General features: G+C 33.8%; 1 protein-coding gene across 1 annotated transcript; it reads right to left on the bottom strand.

The window, feature by feature from the left end:
• Positions 1-8,045: 8,045 nt before the first annotated feature.
• LOC140044436 (brevican core protein-like) lies at positions 8,046-15,397 on the bottom strand. The gene is made up of 5 exons (XM_072088945.1): positions 15,310-15,397; positions 14,593-14,818; positions 14,093-14,382; positions 8,541-8,733; positions 8,046-8,350 (listed from the first exon to the last, which is right to left on the bottom strand). The coding sequence occupies exons 1-5, from the start codon at positions 15,367-15,369 to the stop codon at positions 8,046-8,048; spliced, it is 1,074 nt and encodes a 357-aa protein (XP_071945046.1). The 5' UTR covers positions 15,370-15,397.
• Between the last annotated feature and the right edge of the window lie 11,561 nt (positions 15,398-26,958).

Genomic DNA, 26,958 nt, shown 5'->3' with positions numbered 1-26,958 from the left:
GAGATATGTATACTAATGTTTGAAAAATCAAGATTTTCTCGTTTGGAAGTTAGCAACTCAGCCAATCAAATATCAGTTTGATGTCATGTGACCCTTAAAAATGGCAGCTTCCAATAACAAGGACAATAGGATCAGATAGTTTCATATTGTAGATACGCAAAGGTCGATTTTTGGGGACGATAACGTTGGCATTTTCCCGTTTATTACGACTAGAAATAAGGTACATTTTACCCTAAATATAAAGTTCAAGTTAAAATTAAAAGTGGAAATTTCGAAACTCTAAATAACATTTGAACTTTAATTTAATTGTTTACCGAAAGAACATTTTATTGAGTAAAATGGATGTGTTAAAAGCAATACATTTTGCGCGGCGTTTGAATGCGAGGCCCCTAACTAGCCTTGTAGGCTTACCACCAGGGCCAAGCGATTCAGAAGGGCCCCACAAAACAGTGGAGGGGAAGATACTGCTGTAAATAATAAAACGGCTATGTCGTCTGTTTATGTTACGCTCTAGTGAACACAGAATCGTCGTCATTTCCCTAACCGTCCCGAAACAACGTACACTTTGTACTGCCCAGAGAGGGCTTGAATCTGGAAATTATTTATGATCCACAATTGTTTTTCCATTTTTTCCGCCTATCCCAAAATAAAGTATACATTTTGACTGTAGATACAACACAACAAACAGAATTTGAACATGACTTGTTGCTGAATGCTAATTTTATTGATACTGGTTAAGCATAAAATGAATATATAACTTATACTTTAAACATTAGTATTTTATAATTATATTCAGTAATTGTGTTCTGGAATCGTAAATTTATATAATAATAGAAATTACGCATTCCTTTAATTTAATGATTAAGTAAGATTCATAAAATCTAAATTTGAAATTTCACCCAAAGGGAATATTACGTTAAACTATTGAAATATTTATAATTTGTTAACTTGTTATTCTTCATTATACTTTGATCAAATTGCTTATAAGCTTACTGTGTAGTAGCATGAATTTTATTTGGGTAGGGCCTAATCAAGTACATCATATTATAAGAAATGCTTAAAACCTTTTGTTCAAAGATATGTACCTAACGCCAAAGGATGAACTTTCACACAGCAAATCGTCGCCACCATCTCCATTCACATCGGCAATTAACAGCTTGTTACTGCTGGACGTACACCAGGACGTCTTACGCCGCCACCCTATAGTTGTAAATAAACCACTGGTTTCAGAAAAGGAAATCCATTTCGGGCCAGACGCATCGCTGCACATCAAATCGGCTCGTCTATCTTTATTGAAATACCCGATTCTAAGCTTAGTATTCGTCAATTTGCACCATGAATCAGTATGCACATGCTTCTTTGTTGACAAAGTAAACTTGCCGGTCGCGGATGCTAATATGACCTCAAGGTGCCCATTTGCCAAGTGACAGAGTAAATCAGCCTTCCTATCTCCGTTGAAATCTCCTGTAAAAAGTTTGTCAGAACCTGTGCACCAATTCATTTTTAGTTGCCAACCTACGTTAGAACTGGTGCCGCCATATATAATCTGCGTGTATTTATTGGCGCTACTACTGTGACACAACAAGTCATCTCGGCCGTCTCCATTGAAGTCAGCTACAAATATTTGATCATATTTACACCAATAATAGTTATAATGCGAGGTAGTACCGGTGAATACACCTAGACGTTGGGCATAGCTAATCCGTCTGTAACCAGTTTTCCTATCTTGGCACAGCATATCAGATCGACCATCACGATTGAAATCGCCTATAAACAGTTGTTCTCCGCTGTGATGACACCAATCCATTCCACTTGTCCAGGACTGCTGGCTATTGAAAGTACCTTTGCAACTGAATAAAAAAAAGACACAAAAACACACATAAATGAAACACAAATCTTTTGTCTTTCAAAAACTACTTGCATCATTCATTTTCATTATTGTGTTTATAGTGAAGAAATTAAGCGAACATCTCCCGAAAGCACACTTTTTCTGATTATGAGAGATTAAAGTTTAAACTATAATACGCGCATCGCTTTCCTCAAATGCATTGGTCAGAATTTGTTAGTTACCTTGCATAATATATTTGCTTTGAGCCCGTGACCGTATTGTGACACATCACATCTCCGTTACCGTCACCGTTGAAATCGCCAGTGTATGCCTTCTGAGAAGATGATGAACACAGAGCTGAAATTCTGGTTGTTGTACCCACGAATACATCAACAGTGTGTTCTGCTGTATAAAACATGACATTGAGTTGAACGTTAGATATGTAGCATGTGTATTGAGAATGATTCCTTTAAAATGCTCTGTAATTATTCCGCCTTGTATCAATAGGTACCACGCATCATCTATCTTTTTAAAACATTTTCTTGGTAGGGTAATTGTTACAAAAAGCACTATACATTTAACTTTTTTATTTTACCTAAAGTGTTTATGTATGCCTACTTAAATAAATCAGAATCGATGTTTAGTTAAATTTTGTTCGAATTTTAAAATGTTTACAAACCTCTGAACGTTCAATTGTACCGTTTATTATCACCATGAAATATCACTTTCCTTTTCAGTAGAACTATACTAAACAGAATAAGTAACAAATCAAACTGACATTTACAAAAAAAAATCGTACCACTGTACTTACATAATTCACACACGTAGTGCAGGTTAGTGCTACAGCTTAAGTCATTCCATGTGTACTGATAGCCTTTGTAAAGTTCAACACAGCCATTCCCTACATTGCTTGGTTCACCTGCTCTGAACTCTTTAAAATAATAATAAGAAAGGAAAGATAGTAATATGTTTTATTATATCTTGCCATTAGTATCTATTGGTGCACTGTCATGTATATTTGTCTTTCTGGGGGCCTACTCTTATTGTAATTCTTAATATTTTAATAAATAAATTATTATTTTATTATTATACTTTAATACATGATCATTTTCTTTTTCCAACTCTCGCTCTTTGTTAACAAACTTTACAATATACATAATGTTTATATAAGATTTAAACAAAATTAAGATTCCCTCAATTTAGAATTTTAAAGATAACGTAACAGATGTGAGTGATTTAAATTGTATACCGTAACAGTTATCTTTATTTTTTCCCTGTTTCATATATTTTTAAAACTGTCTTTCAAAAATGATTGTATACCTTAAGTATATATTCGTTCTTACTTTTATAAGTTGAACTTTCGCCAGTTTCTACCCAAGAAAAGGATCCTTTCGAAACTTCCTTCAAACCAATCCATGAGCTTTGTACAATAAGGCTACCGATGAAGTTATTTTCATAGATATCCTTGATGACAGTAAGATCAGCTCCGTAACTCTTGCATCGAGATCTAGCTGTTTGCCAATTTGTCGGGCTATTAAAGTATCTATAACAGCTTCCCTTATATGATGTCCAGTAACTTGGGCATCCTTTAAATAGCAATAAAAAAATAAAAAACACATGTAACACAGTAGATTTTACATTAAATATTGTACTCTTTTGCAAAACAACAATTATTGTATTGTGTCTTTTTATATTTAACAATAAATGAAAATAAAAAGAAGTTGACAGGATAAGGTAAATTGTTTCTCATAGAAAGAAAAACAGAGAAGCAACATTCGGTCGAAGATCAATCTTGACAAAAACGTTGCTCGGCAGTGTTCCTACATCGGTGGCGTAACGGATATAAGCGCTCACTGGCTATACTCAGGGGCTCCGGAGCTTATGGAGGCCCCTGAGCAGTGCCCAGAGGAATTAAAATATGTCGAAAAAGCTAAAAACACCCAGCTTCCAGAATTGGAGAGCCATTTAGGATTCCTAAACCGGGGGCCTCGGGCCTCTGCGTTACGCCACTGCCTACATAAAAATACATATATTATTAGTTAAAACTTTTGCAGTAAACAGTAATTCAACATGGATTGTTGCTATCTGTTTGTTTAAAACTATATAAAATACATTACCTTTAGTTACGCTCTTTTGTACTAGTTGACTTTCCAAAGCTTCTGAAATGAAAATATATTTTTTCAGAATTTTGCTCTAAATTTTACGTGTTTTCCATAATTTCATAACTGTAGTTCATGATTTTTATCCATGATGGTATCAAATCTGTTAGCAACTCTTTGATAGTTTTCAGTTTTAGGTAAAAAGCATGACAAATGTGTCGGGAAGCATTGTCAGAGTAACCTTTGCACTAAGGTTAAATTTATATTTTGTTTACCTGCTTTTTCTGCTAAACTGTCTTCGGCCTCTATTTCTTTAGTTCATGATATTTTTACTTGTCATGTTTAATAATTTGTGTTGTCTCCCCTCCCCCCCCCCCAAATACATAAAAAATAAAGATTAATAAAAAAAAAAGGTAGATAGGACATTTCGCAGTTTTAATAAGTTAATCACTTCAGTATAAATAAAAATTATAAAGTAATATTGTTTTCACAGTTACATTTAACCAAAACCCTTTAACTTCCAGTCACTTTGACTATTTTTGCTATTACAGTTTTTTAGGTAAATAATTTTCTTTATCCAATTTTTGATGAGTATCGTAACTATTAAAACCATTTTTTTTTCAGGGGCACAATATATCTTTAACAATAGGAAAAATTTAATTGAGACACAAATATTGTCAAATTAAAATTACTATTAAATCCCCAAAAAATATAAATCAGAAATTACGGACTTTACAGAAATTAGTATGAATTTGTCGTAGCCAATCCAAGATGCAGAGTGAATTGAGTTCAAACCTGACCTACGAAAAAATGCAATGATCGTATAAAATCGTTTAGCAACTCTTTTATCGTTTTCAGTTTTAGGAAAGAAGCATGACAAATGGTTATGTGTCGGGGAACTATTTTAGAAGCATTGTCAGAGTAAGTTTTGCATTAAGGTTAAATTCTCATTGTGTTTACCTGCTTTTTCTGCTAAACTGTCTTCGGCCTTTATTTCTTTTACATCGTCTGAGTTTTCAGCATTTTCATCGACTGTTCGAATTTCATTACTTGTTTCTGCAACACCATTTTCGGTTATAACGTCACTTACTTCTTCGTCAACCTTTTCGATCGTTTGTTTTTTATCATCTGCTTTTTTAATACTTGTTGTTTTATCTAATTGTTCTTGCACGCTTGCTGGAGGAATATTATATATTAAAGTTGTATTATAAAATATACATACAACGTTATATGGTTTACAATGCTTTTTTAAGTAAGAAATAACATAATGAGTCTCTTTTGCTAGAATTCCTAATGGAATATTTAAGACTATACCCATCTAGTGTCTGTCAAGGCCTATACAAGTAGACGTACCAAGCAAATTCCAAGCAGGCCTAAAAGTAGACTATAAGCTAAAAACTTACCAGATCTAGAGCCATGTAGAGTAAAGCAGAGAAGCAACACTAACACAGTTAAGCGATTCATTTTTTGGAATAACGCAATGCTTCTTGAATCAGAAGTAATGTTCGACTGGTTTAACATCATTTATATATGCTCGCAAAAGAAAGGCTTGACCTAAATATATTATTCAGGGACGGAGACAGGCATTTCGGTTATCTTAATTTTCAATCTGTTTAAATTAGACGCAATAAACACATTGTAAACATAATCAATACATATTAACGTAAATCCGAAGTATTATTTATCCGTCATTTATGATCGCAACAGAAAGGCTTGACCCAAATATATTAATCAGAACAGAAAAAAAGGAAAAGAAATGGCAAACATATCTGTCTTATCTTAATAATATAATCCGGTTGAAATTGGTCCTTACAAACACCTTTTAAACAAATAAACATGTAGTCATATGTAATTAAAGAATGCGAGATTGTCTATAAAGGATAGTAAAACAATTTACATACACACAGGTCAATGTTCGGTTGTTAGCTTTCCCTCATATTTATGTCTGGTAAATATGACGCATTTGAAGCAAGACGAGAAGAACGTTATTGAATAGTACTGAAATGTTGAGGTCTTCAATATCTGCAATTGTTAAACTGCTCAATGATGATGTTTAATGTGGAAAATTGTACCTTAATCACTTCCTAGGTTTATTTCCCCGTTTTTTAGGCTGTACCGTATACCGAAATACATGATGGTTAATCGCAGCATGCTGTCTGTGCAATGTATTTCCTACGTCAAAGATGTTGTATTTTTGTCTGAGATATGTGGGCGTGTGTACACTAGGTGGGTGTGGTGGGGAGGGAAGTGGTGTTCGGGTGTTTGTCTGTTAGCAGGATAATTAAAAGACGGATCTTTACCACATTTAAACCACAGTGGAAGACTCTTATATTACATTTTGGAGGGAATCCGGACCAGGATCCTAATTATCGACGATTCTTGATTCTCCTTTTTATTCCTGGTTTTGCGAATGTTGCAACTCTCTGATTGCTCTTGTTATAATATGAAGGGTTTATTAACTTATAGAAAGGATGATCGTGGTACCCATCCGTAGAGAGATACGGTAGATGACGTGAAAGGGAGCCTTCCATATTTAGGACGACCCACAAGGACCTAGTCACGATAATGTATTGTAGGCCTACGCATGCTAGAGAGCATTGAGATCTTAATTCACTTGATTACTCGACACGGCTGATTGTAAGTTCAGACGACGAAGTTTTGGTTCTTGGTTGTTGCAAATAGAAAGTTCGTACTGCTACAACTGATGCCAATGACTGGCATTACTCTTTACTCATACCACGTTTATTATATGTTTATTGTTTTTAAAATGAATAACATAACAAAAGTATCGATTTTATAGGATAATTATGATTAGGTGGCATATAATTAATGTCGGAATATTTATTGTTTTTTGTTTAAGTTATAAAGGTAAATGACTTGTAAAGCGTTTTGATCAATGTAAAGGGGCTATATAAATGACAATGTTAATGTTAATGACTTGGCCAATTCAACAGCTTTGGAATTGGCCACAATGTTTTACTTTTCCTTTGCTGGGGTAGACACCCTTCCGCCGGTATTCAAATATAAAACCATTTACGTGGCCTTAGTAAATTTTGAAATATTTACACTTTTGGAACATTCAACCAATATAGGGATAAAATATTGTTTTAACGTGTCGTATATTTTTCCGTTTACAAACAGAGATGTACATTTTATAATCGAAAATGATATACAAATACAACTTTATCGATTTAGTTTATATTTATTATGGGTTAAGTATACTAGGTGCAAACATTGCATTTGCTTGAAATGTCAATGAAAATAATCAATTAAATAAATAGGCCTACGTTCCTAACGGGAGGAGGGGCTGGTTTCCACCAAGACATTTTCTCCCACCCCCGGACATTTTCTCCCTGTATTTTCCCACTGGATATCCCCCTCTCCCATTAAACCCCACAGCATTATATTTTATCATTATTCAAACACAATTTTTCTGAAGAGTAAAGAGTAAACTCATCAACAGTATTGATATAGTATAGTTTCCAATAAAGCTTTTCATCTTATCATTAATGCCACTCCCTCAAGTTGTTCATGGTTTTTCTCAATAAATACTATATTTACAGCGTTAACATGTGTCTCTTTAAACAAAGATGAATCATTTTTGATAAACATTGCATGTTACCTTTGGTTTTGCCTACGCTTTTGTCATTTCTTTTGCTATTGTGTTTATTTGTTATATAGATATATAGATAATGAAAGAAAATACACTTATTAATTTGTGTACTTTGAACAACCAGTTAATATCTAACAATACTACATTTTTATAGAAACAGTAACAGTAAAATCTGTTTAAAATACTATCAGTCCTTGAGTTGTGTAATGATGTCTTATTCGGCTCTTAACAAATTAGATTAAAAAAAAATAATGATGAAATATAACGCTGTGGCGAAAACGGTGCGGGGGAAAATGTCACGAGGGGAAAATGTCCGGGGAGATAAATACCGGGGGACAATGTCCTGAAGTCAAAGGAAGGTAACAAGCCTTTACCAATCGTAAATACGTACACATACAAAGAAAATAAACAGAATATGTATTTAAATCAATGTTAAACTAAAGAAGAAAGTAAAGACACATCAGATATTGGATCAACATTATGTAATATTATTCATATTTTATGTTTATTGTTGCTGTTTTTCTTTCTTAAAACAATAAACATCGTAAGTGTTAGTCTTAGCGGGGTTCCCCCAGCTTTTGATGCCAGGAGGTCCGTCTCCTCCGCATCCCGGTCGTGGCATTGTGATCGGGTATCGAACGCTGCCGTCTGATAACCACCCAGCGCTGCATTGGTCAAAGCCAAACGATTGTGCTGCTTTTAACTGTTCAACAGTGGCGATTACTGCACCGTTGTCAATGCATATTTGTTTGGCTTGTTCGAAATTCAGCGTATACCGACCAACCGCCAAGTGGAACACGCCATAGCGCTCTACAATAAAATAACATAGTAAGTATTATTATACAGTACATAATATGTTCGTTCAGTCAATTTCTGTTTGTAAAACTTAAGCAAAAAGATGATGGCCGATGATAATGTACTGTATATGGCAATCCTTGTTTGCAATAACTGATGATTTCATTATTAAGAATTATAGTAATAATAATTTGACATTAATTACCAGAACACGTGCATTTCCTTATGTCGTCCACCTTCTCCTCCACTTCTTCTATTTTGTCAAGGATTTGTTTCGTCTGTTGTTGCTGCTGTTCCGCTAAAGCCTCAGACAATTTTTCCAGAAGCCTATCTACGAAACAAGTGCCGCCAGTGTCTTTATCGTCAATGGCCCTTTCAAACGCGTTGTGCGACTGTGTCTGGAATTATGGGAATTCCTCAAAATGTAAGTATATCATTCGAAAAACAAAAGCTATAGCTATATATAAATTATGGTTAATTCTGACATAGGCGAGCACAATGGAAAAACTTCGGTATAAATCTCCGCCTTGGATACCTACCTTATCTATCTTAGATGTAATTTACCAAACATTTGACATTTATTTTAATAAACGCCTCCCCAATAAAACATCACTTTGAATAATAATCGCTCCCCCCAAACCCAACTATCTAATAAATACCATCCACATTTATACACATTGTATTATATATATATATTTATAGTAAAACAATGATACTATTTGTAGTTGAATTCATCGCACTGTTTTCTACAATTTACCAAGCATTTGTTATTCTTTTTTTACCACTTTTCATATATCTATTAGAGGATTTTATTTGATTATAAATGTTACCATATTACTAAAACTAAAAAATTAAACATATCCCTTGAATAAGCACCTCCCTCAAATGAATTCCACCTCCCCACCTCGGCACTATAAGGGCCCTACCAAACAATATACACTATAGGCCTACTTTAAAATGTTATTAATCATCTAAGACACTGTGAAACAGAGCAGGTTTAGTTTTACGAATGTCAAGAATTATCAATAATGGTAACCGACAGAAAACGTACAATGAGAACGTCCTTTTTACAGTCATTATCATTCCGAGAACCATCGTCTCACCCTCTAGTATATATAATAATTAAAAACGCGTATCAGTGGGTTCTTCATACCATGTACATTGTGGTTGATCACAATCCATAAAATGACAGTAAATGCTTTTTATATGTTAAGCGTATCTCCCAGACCCAACGCAAGGACGTAGATGCAGCTCAAGTGAGTTGACCCAATGCAATCTAACAACAGGGATCCGGAGATTGTTTATCTGTGGCTGTGTCACGATCAGTTCCACGCCACTTTCTAATATTTTGTTTCCCAAATATCAGCCATATCTCAAATATAATTTAAGGAATCCACGCACACTTCATGTTCCATTTACCAAACTTACTAAGATTCAATTATTTATAAGTGTTGCTGGTCATAAACTATGGAATGAGCTTGATGCAACCTTGTTTTATATATAGAAATATTCTACTTTTTAAAAAGCATGTTAAACGTCACATTTTATCTAAGTATAATTAATATTATTGGGTTTATAGTTTCTGAGCAAACAATTCTTTTTATTAAATCTTCTTTTAATCATTCGCTGAATACGTCAAACTTTTGAACATCAAATTATTATTATATTATTGTATCCGTCCCTGGGTCATTTTGAGAATTCATTCATTGAACTTCTAATTATGATCTAGACCGATAAGAACATTTCATTGTATCCAAATGTATTGTTTAACTTGATTTATTATTTATGTTGTTATTATTGACAAATAATATTTTTTGTTTCCATTATATTATCTTCAAATTATTATTACTAGATGGCACGCTCGCTTCGCTCGCGTACCATCTAGGTCGTGCCCACAGATGGTTCTCGAATACACAGTATTTCCAGCGAGACAAAAATGGAGATTTCAAATGTACGTACTGCAGGACTATAATACATTGTCGTTTACAGAAACGAATAAATATACACAATGATTTATGTAGTCAACCAAAATTAGCACCCTGGGAATTACTTCCGAGAGAGAGAGAAACAAAATGAGTCAATTTTTTTTATTTGGACTCATTTAAACAAACCAACTTTGTGTTTTGTATGTAACATTAAGGGTTGAGGGATGGGAGAAGAAGGTACAAAGAGGAAACATTTTAAAAATATTCTTATCCACTCAGTAACGAAATATTGTTTTTAATGTTTTATAGGCCTATAAATAATATACCACTAAATACAGTAAAACATTTACGATTTAATACTTTGTTAAAACTGTGTCTGTCATAGTCGATTGAAATAGTAAAGTACATGTAACGATACACCACTACGACGTTTATATATTTTTAAATTATTAATTAATACAAACGTTGAGAAGCAACTGTCAGTAATAACGTTTATTTATTTGTATATTATATGTTAACAGTAGGGCCTACCCACACTCACAGTAATAAAGTTTATTTGTATATTTGTTGATATTATATCTAACAGTACCAACACTCACAGTAAGAAATTTGCGATTCAAATATGCGATTAAAAGTGGTTAATACCTTAACAGTATTGTACAGCATTGCAATACTATTTATGTTTATTCTCCAAGGGGGCCCATAAATCTAAATCTATACCTCTATGGTTAAACCAAATAATTTGGAATGTTCCATTCATCACAAATCAATACATTTGTAAAAACGTATTACATGTATCAAAATAGCATTTTTTAAAGAAAACCGGCCTGTTTTCAACATTATGATGCTGTACTCTGGTTTTCAGCTATTAAAAACAATTATCGTAGGAGGAGATAGGAAAATGCGAAGCCTCCTCGCATTTTTGTGGCGGGTATTTTTTCAAGATGGACATCCATTAGACAGTGTATACCACGATCGGAAAACACCCCTATTTGGGGCAAATCGTTGAACCTAAATTCGTTTTAATCGTCAATAACTAATTATCTAACTTAATTTAATTAGTAAACAGGGTTACATCAGGTGGTTAAAATCAGTACCGAAAGTACGAACCAACTTTATATACAATCGAGTAAAAATTCTAGAAGTAAGGCGCGATTTACCGAATTTTGCCCTTACGTAAATTTATATATAGATTATGTTTATTATTTGTCAAATAAATGTTACCAAACACTTACCGCCACGGATAAATATGTACATAGTACAGGACGGTACTGTTGGTATTTTGTCGCAACCAGACATAATATCAACAGACTATTAGGAGTTCTTGGTAAGGTGAGCTAAGTAAATTGTTATTAGATTGCCTTGGTACTAAATACGAATTAAAAGACCACGTTTGTGTCCGTGTTGTTAGATTGCATTGGTTGACCAATGACAAGCGACATCGCTTGTTAGTGGTCAAATCACTTACGTTGCGTGACGTCCCGTCCCGGTGTTGCGTTTCTTACCTTATTAATTGTAAATAAACACACCAGGAATATAATGGTCTTGAGATGCATTATTTTGGAGTTGTTGATCCTAAAAATTCAAGACTGATGAGATTTAATTAAAATACCCTGATATATAAGATGAACAATACATTTGAAGAATATCTGTATGAGTTGTTAAATGTGTTTACAGTTTTAAAAATATGATTAAATATTATTATTTGATAAAAAAAAAATATTCCATAGTAAAACCATACAATTCTTTTTCACGCTGCTGCTCTAGCCCGCTACGTTACAAGAGATAACTCATTTATTACCTGAAAGCAAGCAGCAGTTATAGTACTAGACACTGACGTTTTTGTGAAAAAGGATTCTCGACTATAGTTTATAGGTACCAACTGCTGGACCCAAGAAACGTCTGGGAAAAGAGTCTAACGGTTGAACGACAAATCCTAAAGCATTTCATTTATGAGTCCCATGATATTATAATACTGTAATTCGCTGTCAGATAATCATTGAATTATTATCAAAACAGTCCATTGAAGTTTTTGTTTGTAATAGGATACTTCACACTTGAAATATCTAGGCGTGATGAAGTGACCCCCAGAATTGACCTTAGCAATAAATTAAACTAAAGGGACAGAAATTGAGTATGTGTTTCATATCAAAGTTATTCACTTCTGTAACAAAAACAATGTTTATTCACATATAAAAAGAGAAAAGAAAAGTTTAATTATAACTAAAAAACCATTGTCTGACAGACAATTTAAGTATTTTTTTGCTTTAAATTACATTTTTTCAGGTAAAATAACTATTATGTGACAATAAATTGACATATTCAAAAAACGAATTTGAAATAACAAAATATTTTTCAGAGGGACAATATATCTTATGTTACGTCAATAAGCGAGCAGTGTTTTTTGTAAGAAATATTTCTTGTTTACTATAGAAGCTTGATTGGGGTTTCGGAGACTCGAGCTAAAAATAAATAATATTAAATTAAGTATTATTATAGTTTTAGTTATTAGTCTAAAGAAATGCCAATAGAGGACTTGTCGCAAGTCGTCGTAAAAAATGGTCAAAATATATTGATGTGTTATACTTACAGCAGTGTTTTCAATGTTCTTGTACCTCAGGAGAATGGTGATAGTATTGTTTCAGGTAGCACTACAATAATGTTTTAACATTTCTCTTTTTATAGAGATTGGTCAGGAAACCCTCCAGATGTTTATCTAGTCATGGATTTCACGATTAAAATTGTATTTCGAACGTTACTAGTATTATAGGCATATTAGTATTTGATTTTCAGATACATTTATTTAGTTAATTCATTCGTGAACGAGATGTAACTGGCGGTCTGTAAAGACATGATTGACAATTATAATTAGCTAATGGATTCGTGAATGAGATTACCAAGTTTACTATGGGCACCTTACGTTTTATTGAGTATTGATTCTTTTCTATTTCACAACATTGTTTTATACATTATGCGCTAAAGTTGTTATCCAGTGCTGGAAGAATTCATTTGCCAAGTCTGTTCATTACACCCAATTCTGCAGTTGTAACTAGGTAGATCTTAACTGACAAATGACAGTCATCTACATACGAGTCTGTGTGAATTGAAAACAGAGGAATGCTAACCAATTGTATAGTGGAGTTGATTTGTTAACCTTTAAGAAAGTCATCAAGTCAATAATCCACAAAGGAAGGCAATAAAAGGCAATACAAACACTTTAAGTGATTGTGATTCGTCGCAGTTTTTACATGCATGGTATCATAATGCGTAAACATACACAAGAAAAAATAGCATATTTAATTCTTGCAATCAATGTTTATTAATGAATAAAGTAAACGTTTATTGAGTGTACCAGGCAAACAAATACAAAATGGTGAATATAAGCCTAAATTCTAAAATAACATATAATAATTATCAATAATATATATAGGTTATTAGGGTTTGTGAAAACAATATAATAACATCGTAAGCTGTTACTAGGTAGATCTTAACTGACTATTGACAGTCATCTACATACGAGTGTATGTGAAATTAAAGCAGATGAAGCAATACAGTGCAATGCAGTGTGGCAAATTCGATGGCAAATAGATTTTGATTTTTTGAAGTTTTTGAAATAAATTATATGGTACTACGTAAACAAATATAAACAGTATGTTTAATTCTTGCAATCAATATCTATTAAAGAAGAAAGTAAACGTTCATTGGGTTTATCATGCAAACACACATTCAAATCTTGGAACTTTGTTGTAATAGTGACTATACCCCTAAATGCTAATATAACGAAGATAATAATTATCAATAATATATTTTAAGTTTATTGTTCCTAGTATTAGTTTGGTTTCTTAAAACAATAAACATCGTAAGTTTTAGTCTTAGCCGGTTTCCCCCAGCTTCGGACGCCAGGCGATCCTTCTCCACATCCCCATCGTGGCATTGTGATCGGGTATCGAACGCTGCCGTCTGATAACCAACCAGCTTGGCATTGGTCATAACCACGTGCTTGTGCTGCTTGTAACTGATTGGGAGCGGCGATTTTTGCACCGTTGTCAATGCATTTTTGTTTCGCTTGTTCGAAATTCAGCGTATACCGTCCAACTGCCACGTGGAACACCCAAAAGCGCTCTAAAAATGAATACAATACAATATAAAATTCACATTCCATGGTTTCATGAGATCCTATTTGTTTGTTATATAAATTGTATTTTTGGTGCTTAAAGACGAAATATAAACCGATTGTGATCCCGAAAAACCATGACCAAATCACCATTCTATCTGTCACTTAGACCCTTTCCCGCTTTAGAAAGATACTTAATTTGAGAACAATTTACTTACTTGAGCATGTGCATTTCTGCATGTCGTTTACATTCTCCTTGACTTCTTCTATTTCATCGAGGATTTGTTTCGTCAGCTTTTGTTGCGTTTGCGCCAAAGTGGCATTCATTGTTTCTACTAAAGCAGCTAAACGGAATATTTCATCATTCAGTCCAGGTTTTACATCTTCAAATAGGATATCCAAGAATTTGCCCATAGCCCGTTCAAACTTGTCCTGCCAGGGTGCCTAAGTATGAAGTTTTTAAATGATTGTTATTTTTTTGATAATAACGTTTATATTTTGCAGGTCACTCACTTTCCTGGAATTCATGTTGTTGACCATATTTAACCATGTATACTATAGTTAGGAATTGCGAAGAAATTGTTGTCTAATAATTACTTAGGCGGGACCTTAATGGTTCTTGGGAGAGGACAAGTATAGGGTCACTAAACTGATAATTCAGTTCACTGAACTGTTCCTCAAATTGTCGTTTATGTTCTGTAATTAACACATTGATATACACAATTGGGAAATAACTTGAAATGATAGCTACAACTTAATCACTCTCTGTGTATATAGTGTAACTAAACTACCGTTGAGATAATTTAACAACAACATTTGTATATATTGTGCTACATATATAATTAAAATGCATTATACATGGTTGGTTAATCTCTTATTCACTTTCTAATGGAACAAGTATAGTTTTTCCCAATGGAAATGATTCCCCAACTTACCTTTGCTTGCGTCAGCGAGACAAGGCAGCAAAGAACAAATACTGTACACTTGAAGTTCATTTTTAGAAGTTTCTTCGCTCACCTTCGAAGTTGATGTAATTTGGAAATCAAACCGATGGTATTTATATATTCTACTACATTTGAACAGGTGTCGTGCACATTCAATATATGCTTCGTAACATTATTTTTAATTGTATTAAAAATTCTATTGATTTGAATATATAATTAATCATGAGTGACAAAATAAATAATCATACTTTTTTTTTATTGTGAATCAGTGTTTGCATTTGTGTTTTGTAATTAAAACCTGTCTAATATGTCTTACTGGTTATGATGAAATATTGTTTTGCAAATTAAGTTTTGTCAGATGTTTCTCCCACAAAAAACACAATGCAAACAAATTTTGCTTTATAATGAAAAAAGTTCAGTCAACTTCCTTACGCCTACAGTACTTCGTAGTAGTTGCTAATACAATTATTATATTTATTGTTATGTTGGGCTCGAATCTATTTTGTTGCGCCATTTCAACGATCATTGCTCATGGCACTGTCAACAGAAATGAAGTGAGGTTTAACTAGTGACTTTAAACTGTCTGATGATGATGTTTAAAAATAAAAAAGCACCTCATAGAAAACCAACTTATATATTCGTTTTCAATTAGCAATATAAATACAGATGTTCGTGTGAAGATAATTTAATTGAAAATAATTCATTTAATCTTTATTTCTTGAATAATTTATTTGTTTTTTTTTCTATTTTCGTGAATACCATTCATGTTTAATATTTAAAATAAGTAATTATTCGTAGCACATGTGGAAAAATAAAAAAGTACCTCATAGAAAACCAACTTATATATTCGTTTTAAATTAGCAATATAAATACAGATGTTCGTGTGAAGATAATTTAATTGAAAATAATTTATTTAATCTTTATTTCTTGAATTATTTATTCGTTTTTTTCCTATTTTCTATTATCACATGATGTAAACCGAAATCCAGTATCGATAATAATCGATCATGTGTGGAATAATGTCATGATAGAAGGAACAACGTATGATTGTCTTTGTGTTCGTATATATTAAAAATGTTTTTAATACTTGAAATTTTCTGATGCTTTTGTATTATTATTGTATTATATGTCGAATTGTCTGTATCTTTAATATATGTTTTTTTATGCTAAAAGATGTTTGTATTTTATTCTACATACATGATGATACTGAGAGCATCGTGGTTAAGATTATAATACTAAAGACCAACATGTCCTTAAATATCGACAACCACTGGTCACAGCAAGGTAATTTTGGTCTCAAATTGATCAGAATATATACATTCTAATAGGACCGAAAATGCCATTTCTGACCTTTGACCCACAACCAAGGGCATGTATCTATATATAAGTTATGGTTAATTCTGACATAGGCGAGCACAATGCAAAAACTTCGGTACAAATCTCCGCCTTGGATACCTACCTTATCTATCTGAGATGTACCGCGAAACGTAGATTTGATAACATTAGTGTTCACGCCGACGCTATTGTTCCATATTTCTATCTTAGGAAGATATTATAAAGAGTTTTTTAACACAATTTATGATTTCAACATTAGATTTTCATCTCAATTTCAATTCTTCCCGGTCAAAGTAATTTCCGGGTTTAAGATAAGTTCACCTTGCAACAACCTGGTTTCAAATATTTTCTCTCTTTTATACACAAGGGAGCAGTTAAAATAATAGATTTGACCCTAAAGGTGACTGGAAACAGGCACTTTCCATCAATCAATACAGTGTCCCTTTGGAAGACGAAAAAAAATCAGATATATCCATTTCAGTTTTTTGTTTATTTTAAAACATACCGCGCGCATGTGTGAAGGTATTAACACAATTTATGATTTCAACATTAGATTTTCATCTCAATTTCAAATCTTCCCGGTCAAAGTAATTTCCGGGTTTAAGATAAGTTCACCTTGCAACAACCTGGTTTCAAATATTTTCTCTCTTTTATACACAAGGGAGCAGTTAAAATAATAGATTTGACCCTAAAGGTGACTGGAAACAGGCACTTTCCATCAATCAATACAGTGTCCCTTTGGAAGACGAAAAAAAAATCAGATATATCCATTTCAGTTTTTTGTTTATTTTAAAACATACCGCGCGCATGTGTGAAGGTACAGTAGTTAAATAATAGGAATTATACTGCAAATTAATAAAGATCAAATTAAATATACGCCATAAAGAATCAGAATATATTGTGGGGAATAGTATTATAAAATAACAAAGGGAGATTTGATGATAAGACATTTTTCGAGAGAAATCCCGATAGCTGAGTTTTATTGAGTAAGCTTGCAGGAATAACTGTAGGCTATCTTCCTGTGTCCCGTTAGGACCGAGATGTCTGCCCATGTCTTCTTTCTTGGGCCCACTCTGTCACGGCAGTTAGTTTCAAAAGATGATTAAATTAAATAATGTATTAATAATTATTAGGATGGTATTCATTTGAATAAACGCCTCTCCAATAAAACATCACTTTGAATAATAACCCCCCCCCCACCCCCAACCCAACTATAAACGTCCATCCACATGTTTATAATAACACAATTATACTATTTTTAGTAGAATTCACCGCACTGTTATCTACAATTTACCAAGCATTTGTTATTCTTTTTTACCACTTTTCATATCTATTAGAGGATTTCATTTGATTACAAATGTTACCATTATTAAAACTAAAAAATTTAACATATATCCCTCGAATAAGCACCTCCTTCAAATGACATCCGCCTCCACAAAGGGCCCTACCAAACAATAAAAACTATACTTTCAAATGTTATTAATCATCTAAAACACTGTGAAACGAAGTAGTTTAGTTTTACGAATGTCAAGCATTTTCAATAATGGTAACCGAGAGAAAACGTATAAGGAGAACATTATCATTCCGAGAACCATCGTCTACACTTCCTAGTGCATCTAATGGTCGTAGACACATAAATTTGGTCTTAAATTGTTCAAAATATACATTGTGCTATTTGTTACACATTTTGAAAAACCATGGCCTTGTTGTGTATATGCATGTGGCAGGGCGTTTAAATCGAAGGAAGGGGTGATTATATTCAAAGCGGGTGTTTATTTGAATAAATACTCAAATTTTAATAATGATATATAATTCGTTTCTCACTGATAAAAGGTACTTTACATGATGCATTTTCCTCGTTATGCTTTTGTAACAAAATGTTTCTGTCTTTTAGAATAAAAGTGACACTGTCTGTCACAGGCTCCATTTAACGAATCCTCTCCAGGTGTCAGTATAATGATATAAAACAATGAAACATCATTATACGGAGACACTGTATGAGACACGATTTTACAATTGTTCACATGGACCTTCATTCTATCATCTGTTTGTTTGTGACTACAATTTGTCAACAGTCAACACTATCTTTTGCATATATATATGCCAATACATAGTCTTTCATTACTATTGTACAATATGTTAAGCTTTCCTGAAAACACCCTTGTGTACTGTAGTGTGTTGTAGTATGATTTTATCATGATCTATAACATGATTTTAAAATACACTTATGATGCTTTTATTGTCAATGCATTTAATGCTTAAAAAGTTAAAAAAACCTAAGTTTCTAGTGGTATTGATAATAAATCTCCAGAAATTGATATTGTTTTATTATGTACACTGGGGACAGACGTGTATATGCATGATTTGTCGGTGACATTCAAATATATTCTACAACAGTGTCATACAGATCTGGCAATGAATTGGTCTATTATAGTTGCCTCCGATACCTTTTCAATATCATGATTGTACTTGCACCCGGATGAAGTAGGGTTAATCCAGTTATTCTTATTACGATATTAATTGTGTTGTATTTTTTAATATCTAGGGTGTATTTATTTGATTATATATGTTACCATATTACACTAAAAAAAAATAAATAAACGCCTCCACCGAAGAAACACACCCCCACCCCTAAACACCCCTCTGAACAATAAATGCCCGAGGAATTTATTCGGATAAATACGGTAAGTTACTTCTAGCATTCTGAAAAGAACTTTTGAGTTCGACGTTCCTATCTTGATCGTCCTCGGGGGTCAACCATATTTTCTAGCATTATTATTTATAAGCAAAAGTACACTTACAAACAGTAAAGGAAATTATTTGTAATTCTTAACATTTATATAAGAACAAGATGTGTAGATGTTTTTTGATTGAAACATTAGTAATTAATAGTATTTCTGATCATCCTTTCACCAAATTTATCTGTAGAATGAATGTAAATATGTATATTTCCAACAATTTGATACCAAATTTAAGTTTCTACGACCAGTACTTAAATAGATATAAAGATGCCCTGATATGTGGGTCAAAGGTCAGAAATGGCATTTCTGATCATTTTTCACTACAATGTCCCATTAGACTGAATATGAATGCATGCCTTCTCAACATTTTGAGACTTTGGTTGACGAGATAGAAGTATCTATTTGTGTTTGTTCATATAACCCTCGACCCTGACATTTTGACCTTTTGTAAAATTTTTCAAAATGTGCAACAAATAACAAAATGTATAATTGCGAACGATTTAAGACCTAATTTAAGTGTCTACGGCCATTAGTTACGGAGATACATACATGCCCTAGGTAGTGGGTCAAAGGTCAGAAATGGCATTTCCGGTCATTTTTGACTAAAATGTCCCATTAGACTGAGTATAAATGTATACCTTCTGATCAATTTGAGACCAAAATTACCTTGCTGTGACCAGTGGTTATCGAGATTTAAGGACGTATTGTTGTTTGGTATTATAACCTTTCACCTTAACCTTTTGACCTTTCACCATATTTTCAAAATGTGTAACCAAGCCAAAAATGATTGTTTGACCATCCTAAACCAATTTCTGAAGTCAAATTTTGTGGACCTCAAAGTGCATACGAAAGTTGATCTAGCTACTAGAGTATTTTGTTTTCTTTTGTTTTTGTTTTTGGTATTTTCTATGCTGTTATGCTTAAATAAAAGATTATTGATTGATATTTACACATATAACCTTTTACGATCGGTAATAACAAGATATCACAACAATCCTAGCGATGTTCTGCATTTCGAGATATTTAATTTGTCCGCGTTAAGATGGTCCATGTTGTTGAATTATGGAAAGAAGTTGATGTCCTTCAGATGTCAAGATTTTACCAAATTTGATGGCGAGTGAAGCTCTTCTAGCTTTTAAATTAAGACTACTACGGGTATTACACACGCTGTTGTAGGATGCGCATGTCCGCTTTTTAGTCCCGTGCAAACGCGACTCTACAGCTCACTACGTCGGTCGGTTGGTCGGTCGGTCGGTAAACACTAACTACAATTGGTGCACGCAACTGCAGCCATGTACATGGCCTTGTTTTCTTTTTATATTAAAAATTCATTGTTCTCTAAACAAAAAAAAAAAAAATAAATAAAAAGACTAAAATATTGAACAGGCTATTTTGCAGTTTTAATAAAGTTAATCACTTTGGTAGGAAACAAATGTTTTCACTTATAAAAAGACAAAATAAATGATTAAATTCAAGCAAAACCCCATTGAATTCCAGTCAATTTAACTATTTTTGTTCTAAATTAAAGCTTTTTTTAGAACAACTCATGGAATACCTAGGCTTGTTTAACCATGCATATTGCCTGAAAAATTCCGTTGAACAATTCTTATTGTTTGGCTTAAGTAAAAACATAAATTAGTATTTAAATTTATCATTTGTTTTCTTAAACAGTTTGCAGAAATGTAATGATTCTTCCATGTTTCCTTTGGTTAACGGTTTTCATTGACGCTATTTTTCAGAATTAAGGTTCGTATAACGTAATTTCGAGTTGAAAAGTAAGTCAAGAAAACAGAAATCGGGTAAAAAGAGTGCGCAATAACTTTTAACGCGCAGTGCGCGCGCAAAAATCTGCGCACTCATGGCAATTTTGTAAACGCTTAAAATTGCCTGAAACGTACTCTTATTTCATCGAAAATAAATTTTGAAAATTTTAAGCGCGCGTACGCATGCGTTACATGCGCTACGCACGTAATTGTATTGCCATATGATGATTTATGCCCTGAAATTTATGAGTACCAAATTTTATTTAATTGTGATTCATGGTTGTTAAGATATGATTACAAACGTGATTTCGTTAAATCGTGCGTAGACCGCGTAATTTTTTATTGCGCACCGTGAAAACATAACCACATCGATTCCTGGCCATAAGGAATATTCTGTGAAAAATTGACTTAGCTAGATTAAACTGATATCAAGATAAGGTCATAAAGCGATAAAACGCATAGTGATACCGGACCGACAGACAGACAGACAGACCGACAGACAGACAGACCGACCGACAGACAGACAGACAGACAGACAGACAGACAGACCGACCGACCGACATAGTGAACTATAGAGTCGCTTCCACGTGACTAAAAATACAGGTCAACCCGTACCAATTCCAACTCGTACCCAAATTTTGGTTGGCTCACTAGCACTCATCAAGGGCTGACTCGTACTCTTCATGGGCTGACCAGTACCCATGTTTAATGCTATTAAAAGTTTGGGTACAGGTTAGCCAAAGTTGGTACGATTTGACAAATTATTTGGGTACGGGTTAGCCAAATTGGGTACGAGTTGGCATGGGTACGGGTTGACCAGCACCCTAGAAAATGATAAGGGTCAACCCGTACCACTGTGCCAACTCGTTCCCATGCTAGAATACTACTTACAGGTAAGTTTAGCCTAGCTGGGCTAACCTACCTCACCTCTCACATGCCTCCTGATAAGTAGGCCGAAAACGCGACCGAAATTACTGGAACACTACCCTACTAGGCCTAGATAGTAATGATCCGTAGTACCATGGAACTATAATAAATGGTAGACGTCCTAGTACTGTGTAGTACAGGCTAACACCTCTGGCTCTACGAGGCCTTTTTATGCTCATAGGATGGCTTTTTTGGGCGTCCCAATGTAGGCCTATGCCTATAGCTAGGACAGATTTCCCATTCCTGCAGGCCTGTAGCCTATGCTCTAGTAGGGCGGCAGGGTGTACCCTGGTCGATTCGCCCCTGGTCGACTCGTACCCACGCCAACTCGTACTTAACTTCCTACCCTAAACTCGTATCCAACCAAATAATTGGTTGATTTCCCGCTAGACTAGTAGGCCTAGCCTAGCTACAATATTCATTATGCCCTGCTAAAAAGGTAGATGAGCTACTAAACTAATTACTTAATTCGTATAATAATAATAAAAATAATTGACTAGAAGGCCTAAAAGCGGCGGAAAAGACCTATCAATTCTTTCATGGCAGTACGAAAACCTGCCTATGGCTGTACATCATTGTAAATTGTCAACAGACACTGTGCTACAGACAGTGTACCGTGTGTTAAAAGTACAGCATTTATAGCAGACAATAACGTGTATAACTTGCTATAGTTTTACAGATAGCACCTAGGGACAGTAGCAGAATCGGGTGTTATAATAGTCATTGTATAAATAATATGATTGCCTTGTATTTTTGGTAAACGTGAAATAAGTGATTATAATTAAGTAATTGTTTTTTGATTTTGCACCTAAAAATGTACCACTTTGTAATTAAAATTAGAATGTTTGCATCACTGTGTGTTTTTCCAAAACCAAAACATATACTTTCTTTGGTAATAATTAAGTTATTGTTGATATTTCGATACACAAATTGTTTTAAATTTTCCCATATTTTCTTTACTAGATCACATTCAAAGAACATATGTAGCAGTGTTTCCTGCTTTTCCTTGCAAAAACTACACATTGGTGAATCGACCTTTGACATCTTAAAGAGCATTGTATTTGTATAAATTATACGATGAATACATTTAATTTGAACATTTTTTAGCATAGTGTCATTTGTACAGGCGTGTAAATTTGAGAAAAGGTTTTTCCAATTAAGTTCGTTGTCAAACTCCTTTTCCCATTTTGATTCAATTTCAATTGACTCTTCAACATTTTTTAATATAATATGTTTATAGATATCTATATATAAATTTACGTAAGGGCAAAATTTGGTAAATCGCGCGTAATTTCTAGAATGTTTACTCGATGGTATATAAAGTTGGTTCGTACTTTCGGTACTGATTTTAACCACCTGGTGTAACCCTGTTTACTAATTAAATTGAGTTCGATAATTCGTTATTGACGATTAAAACGAATTTAGGTTCAACGATTTGCCCCAAATAGGGGTGTTTTCCGATCATGGTATACACTGTCTAATGTATGTCCATCTTGAAAAATACCCGCAGACAATAATACGAGGATGCTTCGCATTTTCCTATCTCCTCCTACGATAATTGTTTTTAATGGCTGAAACCCGGTTGAACAGCTTGAGTACAGCATCATAATGTTGAAGACAGGCCGATTTTCTTTAAAAAAATACTATTTTGATAGATTTAATAAATGTTTATACAAATCTTACTTGAATCTTACTTGAATCTTCGGGCTCTTGATTAAGGCAAATGCCTTTTAAACGCCCTCCATTTCTTCTGTATTTATCTAGAATTGGTAGCAAAATTTATCTCCCATTGCTCTGTCTTTGTTTAGTTGATCCTTGAATGCATTTATATTTTCTGCTTGTACTGTAGTGTGGTATAGATTGTTCCATGTGTTGACGATTCTACATGAAAAGGAGTGGCTTCTGATTTTCAGTCGGGCTCTTGGCTTTCTTAATTTGAATTGATGGCCCCTTGTTCTACTGTCCTCTCTAAAGTCAAAAAAGGTTTCGGCTTCAATATCATCCAAGCCCTTGATAATTTTAAACACTTGTATAATGTCCGCTCTCCTTCTTCTGTAATTCAGTGTAGGTAATCCAAGCTCTTTTAATCTCTGATCGTAAGATTTATCTCTTAACTTTTTGACAATTTTAGTGGCCCTACGCTGCACTCTTTCAAGCTTATCCAAATCACCTTTTAGGAGAGGGTACCATATACAGCTTGCGTATTCCAGATGAGGTCGAATTATACTTTTATAAAGGGGCAGGAACATATCCTTATCCATGTAAGCAAAAGATCGCCTTACCAATCCAATGAGTCTATTTGCTTTATTTACAGCTTCATTCGTATGTAGTGAAAATTTTAAAGACTGATCAAAAGTAACTCCAAGGTCCTTTTCAGTATTGGCATTTGGCAGATCCTCGTCACCTTCCTCTGTTGGCATAGTGAATTGCATTTGTGGATTTGAATTTCCATAATGTATTACTTTACATTTATTAATGTTGAATTTCAGCTGCCATCTTTTAGACCAATCGGATAATGCCTTGAGATCATTTTGAACAGTATCATTTCTGTTTTCATACACAACATTAAACATCTTAGTGTCATCTGCAAACATCCATACTTTAGATTTAACTGCATCAGGTAGGTCGTTTATGAAAATGATAAATAATAAAGGGCCTAACACGCTGCCTTGAGGGACTCCGCTTTTAACCGTAGACCATTCAGAAAATGCTGCGGCCACTCTAACTCTTTGTCTCCTCCCTGTCAAAAATTGATGTATCCATCTCAGTAGGTTTCCTTTTATTCCGTACGCTTCCAATTTTGTTATTAATCTCTGGTGGGGGATAGAATCGAATGCCTTACTAAAATCCAAATATACAGAATCAAAGTTTTCTCCCGCATCCAGCAATTTCGTCCATTCTTCCATCACCTCCAGCAATTGTGTGACGCAAGATCTACCTTTCCAAAACCCATGCTGTGCTTTTATAATAAGGTTTCTATCATTTAGAAACTGTATAATTTTGTCTCTCACAATTGATTCCAAAAGTTTGCATACGACAGATGTCAAACTTACTGGCCTGTAGTTTCCAACCTCCGTCTTGTCCCCTTTCTTAAAAATTGGTACTACATTTGCACATTTCCAGCACTCCGGTAACTGTCCAGTCGATAGTGATTTGTTGTATATTGACGTCAATGGAGTTGCAACAATTTCTTTAAGTTCCTTCAGTACTCTTGGATGCACGTCATCTGGTCCAGCTGATTTATTTGAGTTCATCTGCTGAAGGCATGTAAGCACTTCCTCCTTTGTCACTTCAATTGACTCCAAATGGTCATCCACGTCAACTCTTGGTGTAACTTCTGGCAATGACTCGAGGTCTTCATTCGTGAATACACTTGTGAAAAATGCGTTGAAAATTTCCGCTTTATGCTGATTGTCATCAGCCATATTACCCTTTCCATCCTTCACCAATCCAATAGATTGAGTTGTTTTGGTTTTCTCTCTTACATATTTCCAGAAACTTTTAGGATTTGTTTTTACTTCATTGCAAATTTTCCGCTCCAGTGCAATCTTTGCTGCCCTTTTTTCACCTGTTACTATATTTCTTGCCTTTTTGTAACTGTCATAATCCTTCTGTTGTCGAGACCTTGTAAACTTTTTCCATGCATTATGTTTCATTTTAATTTTCCTCTGAACGTCACCAGTCATCCAGATAGGTTTATTTTCTTTTTTTATGTTTGACTTGGGAATACAGATCTGAACAGCATTTCTTATTGATTTATTTAAAGCTTCACAGGCCTCTTCAACATTTGTATTTTCAAATTGGTAGTCCACCTCAGTAATCAGTTCTTTCATTTTAATATAGTCACCCTTGTTGAAATTTAGCTTGTATTCCATTTTCTCTTGTATTTTAGTTACACAGTCATATGAAAACAAGATTGTTACGTGGTCGCTTTTTCCTAATGGTGGACCTATCTCAATTTCACTTATTTTGGTTTCATCCATGGTGATTACTAAGTCGAGTATGTTAGGTGTTTGACCATCTCGAAATCGTGTTGGTTGCTGTATACACTGGCATAGAAAATTATCTCTAAGGCATTCTATAAACCGATTACTTTTATGTGTTTCTTTTTTATTTGTACTCCAAGAAATCCAATCAATTTCAGGAAAATTGAAATCTCCTAACATGATGAAATCAGAAATACCATTTAGTTCACTTGCTTTGTTGATAGCAGATAGTAACGCTTGATTATTTTCGTCAATACTGTTAGGACTTCTGTAAATACATCCGCATAATAGTTGTTGCCTTTTATTTATTTCAATTTTGATCCATAGTGCTTCCACAAAATTTAAATTCAGTAATTCGTTACAGATACTGGCATTCAGCTCTTCCTTCGCAAAAATAACCACACCTCTACCACTTCTGCCAGAATCAAATTTTGTGTATCCCTTGATGCTTAACTCAACTTCCAATATGTCTGTACAAGTTTTGTTATTTACTTCAGTTATTGCAACCACATCAGGTTTCCTTTGATTTATAATATCACGTAACTCACCTATTTTATTTCTCAGGGCATCTGCGTTTGTGTAAAGAAATTTCAACGACTTCTCATGAAAATCAACAATATCATCGTTTCTTAAACTAGATTTCTTCTGCTTTAATCCTTCTATAAAAGTTTTAAATTTTTTCTTGTCCTCTGAACATTTTTTTTTTCTTATAAATTTTTGTTTCACTTTTCTTTCTAAGTTAAAATAATTTTCTTCAAAACAAAAAGATTCTATATTTGAAAATTCTTTATGATGATGAACTAGGGCCTCGAAAACGATCAAACGCCAGTTCGCTATCCCGCTTCATAATTTTACCTCTTCTTATAACAAGATCAATCTCGCCGTTAT

This window comes from Antedon mediterranea, chromosome 1, assembly GCF_964355755.1.
Source record: "Antedon mediterranea chromosome 1, ecAntMedi1.1, whole genome shotgun sequence".
In the NCBI taxonomy this organism is placed as follows: domain Eukaryota; kingdom Metazoa; phylum Echinodermata; class Crinoidea; order Comatulida; family Antedonidae; genus Antedon; species Antedon mediterranea.
The sequence above is the reverse complement of the archived record's forward strand: the minus strand, read 5'-3'. Positions and strand labels throughout refer to the sequence as shown.

Excerpts from the sequence above, each read along its gene's own strand:
- LOC140044436 (XM_072088945.1), bottom strand. The coding sequence starts at position 15,369 with ATGAACTTCAAGTGTACAGTATTTGTTCTTTGCTGCCTTGTCTCGCTG. Across the intron at positions 14,383-14,592 it reads GCAGAAATGCACATGCTCAA|AGCGCTTTTGGGTGTTCCAC; the intron begins GTAAGTAAATTG and ends ATTCATTTTTAG. Across the intron at positions 8,734-14,092 it reads ATTGTTTTAAGAAACCAAAC|ACACAGTCGCACAACGCGTT; the intron begins TAATACTAGGAA and ends CCATAATTCCAG.